Below are 2,500 nucleotides of genomic sequence, written 5' to 3'. Positions count from 1 at the left end.
AGTTAGTTTTTTTTCCCGGAAGGAATATTTCAAAATTGTTTCCCTTATAAAAAAAAATGTCATTATCAACTTTTTAAAATGTCGCCAGTGATATTTACTTACAATACAGTTGCTGATTGCCACCAAAACAACTGACTTTCATAAAAATATCAAGTGCATCATGTCAGTCATGGTGCCATATGAGGCATTGTCCTTGGTTTCATATGCTCTTTGTTTGGTTCGTTCGGCTAGGGAAAGTCCACACTGAGCTTTTTAGCAAATAACATTGAAGAGTAAAAGCAGTAATAGATAATAAACAACAATTATGCATAATTGTATTCAATGTGAGAATCTGACAGACATTAAACAGGCAAACTGTTTGGTAAATTATGTAAACTTGAGTTAGCCCTATAATCTTAGTGCACTGTAACAGAAAACGATAATAATTTATACGGACACTAATTTAAAAATAAGAAACATTTTCTCTCTCTCTCTATCTTTGCATCTATATTAACTATATTATAATGATGCATATATAAATACACAATAATATAGATAGGTAGGCTGATGGATAAACAAATAAACATAATGATAAACTCATAACCTTTAAAATAGATAAAGAACTATACATTATAGATCTATAGTTTTCTGTGTGTATATCTTTTTTGAAGCATTTTTTTTATCTCTGGAGAAACCAGGTTGTACCAATACTAACGGTTTTTCTGTCTATCTTCTACTGTTTAACCTTTAAGTCTTAAAATAAGCGAATGATGACATTACGTCTGACTTCTGTAAAATAATATATACAGGAGTATTACGTTAAAACACTTACAGGATGATCCCTATTATCATAATCATTTTTGTTGTCAACGTTTATTACCATTATCATTATCAACCTAATTACTATATTTACTTTACAAATACTTTATTTCTTTTTATTTTATTTCAGTTGTTATTTTAATTTTTACCGTTCCACCATGGAATCCTCGTCTGTATGTCAGGTCACGTGGTTTTCAACCTTTTTAGAACTGCGATGCAAGCAATGCACCTGCTGTTATGTATAATTTATTTCATACTTAAGCAATATTACTGGGTGAGGGCTGTAATAACTTAGAATGGGGGTACTATGATGGTTTTTCTTAGATCTATCCCACATACGCTGCATATCATGCATATAATACAATATGGATCGCTTATTGCGCACACACACACAGACACACACGCACAAATAAACACACATCAACATATAATTGTCTTTTATCATAATTCGGTATGCTTCATAGTCTATCAACTTCTATAGAGGTCCTTTATATTTGCTAACTTTCACACATGCAAATTAGTAATCACATTCCTCTCTGCAATTTAATGGATATTAAACAAAATGTAGATGAAAATATTTTTATTGACATGTTAAGAAACATTTGACACAAAACCCAGCAATTCGTTAGCCACCATAATCCACACCATTTTATATCCTATAGCATCCGTAATCTACTTTTCTGTCTCTCCTTACAATTAGGGTGTATTATTTCAAAGAAAAAATATTTATATATACGTAAGCAAATGAAATATGATCAAGGGGAAATATCGCAACAACAGTGCGCTTTCCTTAACGAAGTGTCTTCAAGGTGCGATTTTCTTCAACACGTGATAAGCTTTAACCTTAATGATCATTTGAGTGAGTCTGGCAACGGTAGCATCTTCAGCCTCCTTATCATGCCAGCGATTCAGCATCTCGTAGACTCGGTCGACGTTCCGTGTGTGATCAGCTGTCATGTTCTCCAGCTGGCCTGCCGAAAACCCCATCACACGGCCGAGACTCTTCCAGCTGCTGCCAAGGTGTTCGCTTACTTCGATCTTGTCTCGTTCCTCGATTTCACGGCTGCACCTGTGGGGGAGGAAGGGTAGCGTGATGGTGAATGGGGTTCGTGGAAGGGAAAGGAAGCCCAGTCATTTCGGCAGATTTCTTGTCTGTAAAGGGAATCAGATACAAAAATAGCAGTGTTCTAAGTGACTCCCTAAGTGACTAAGTTAATGGTTCAAGAATTGGTATGTGAGGTGTGTGTGTTTGTGTGTGTGTTTGTGTGTGTGTGTGTGTGTGTGTGTGTGTGTGTGTGTGTGTGTGTGTGTGTGTGTGTGTGTGTGTGTGTGTGTGTGTGTGTGTGTGTGTGTGTGTGTGTGTGTGTGTGTGTGTGTGTGTGTGTGTGTGTGTGTGTGTGTGTGTGTGCGATATATAATAAGATAAAGACACCATATAAAGGTCTGTCTTACATTCTCAATCAAGAAGAGAATAACCTACGTTTTACTCACTATACAAAACTACTGTTATAGAAACTTACATAATGAATGACTTCAATTATCAACACATCTATTAGCAATATTTATTCGTGTAACAAAAAAAGAAAAAAAAGAAACGTGTACTGTAAAGTGGCAAACTGATAAAAAAAAAGAGCTATTGTATTGTAGTGATCTTAATCAGCAATGAATGAGGAATGTGTTGCGCTTTATCAAAGGTCAAAAA

The 2,500-nt window shown here is 35.1% G+C and overlaps 1 protein-coding gene across 8 annotated transcripts in view; it reads right to left on the bottom strand.

Moving 5' to 3' along the window:
* Positions 1–1,363: 1,363 nt before the first annotated feature.
* imd (death domain-containing immune deficiency protein) overlaps positions 1,364–2,500 on the bottom strand; it is a 9,020-nt gene continuing 7,883 nt past the window's right edge. For all 8 annotated transcript variants that reach the window (XM_043022253.2, XM_043022252.2, XM_043022255.2 and 5 more), the window contains exon 4: positions 1,364–1,867. In XM_043022253.2, the coding sequence (XP_042878187.1) occupies positions 1,603–1,867 (265 nt within the window). In that variant the 3' untranslated portion in view covers positions 1,364–1,602. The remainder of the gene's footprint in view (positions 1,868–2,500) is intronic.

The sequence above is a fragment of the Penaeus japonicus genome, unplaced genomic scaffold (genome assembly GCF_977035675.1).
Source record: "Penaeus japonicus unplaced genomic scaffold, GWHDUDI00000001_assembly GWHDUDI00000021, whole genome shotgun sequence".
NCBI lineage: Eukaryota > Metazoa > Arthropoda > Malacostraca > Decapoda > Penaeidae > Penaeus > Penaeus japonicus.
The sequence above is the reverse complement of the archived record's forward strand: the minus strand, read 5'-3'. Positions and strand labels throughout refer to the sequence as shown.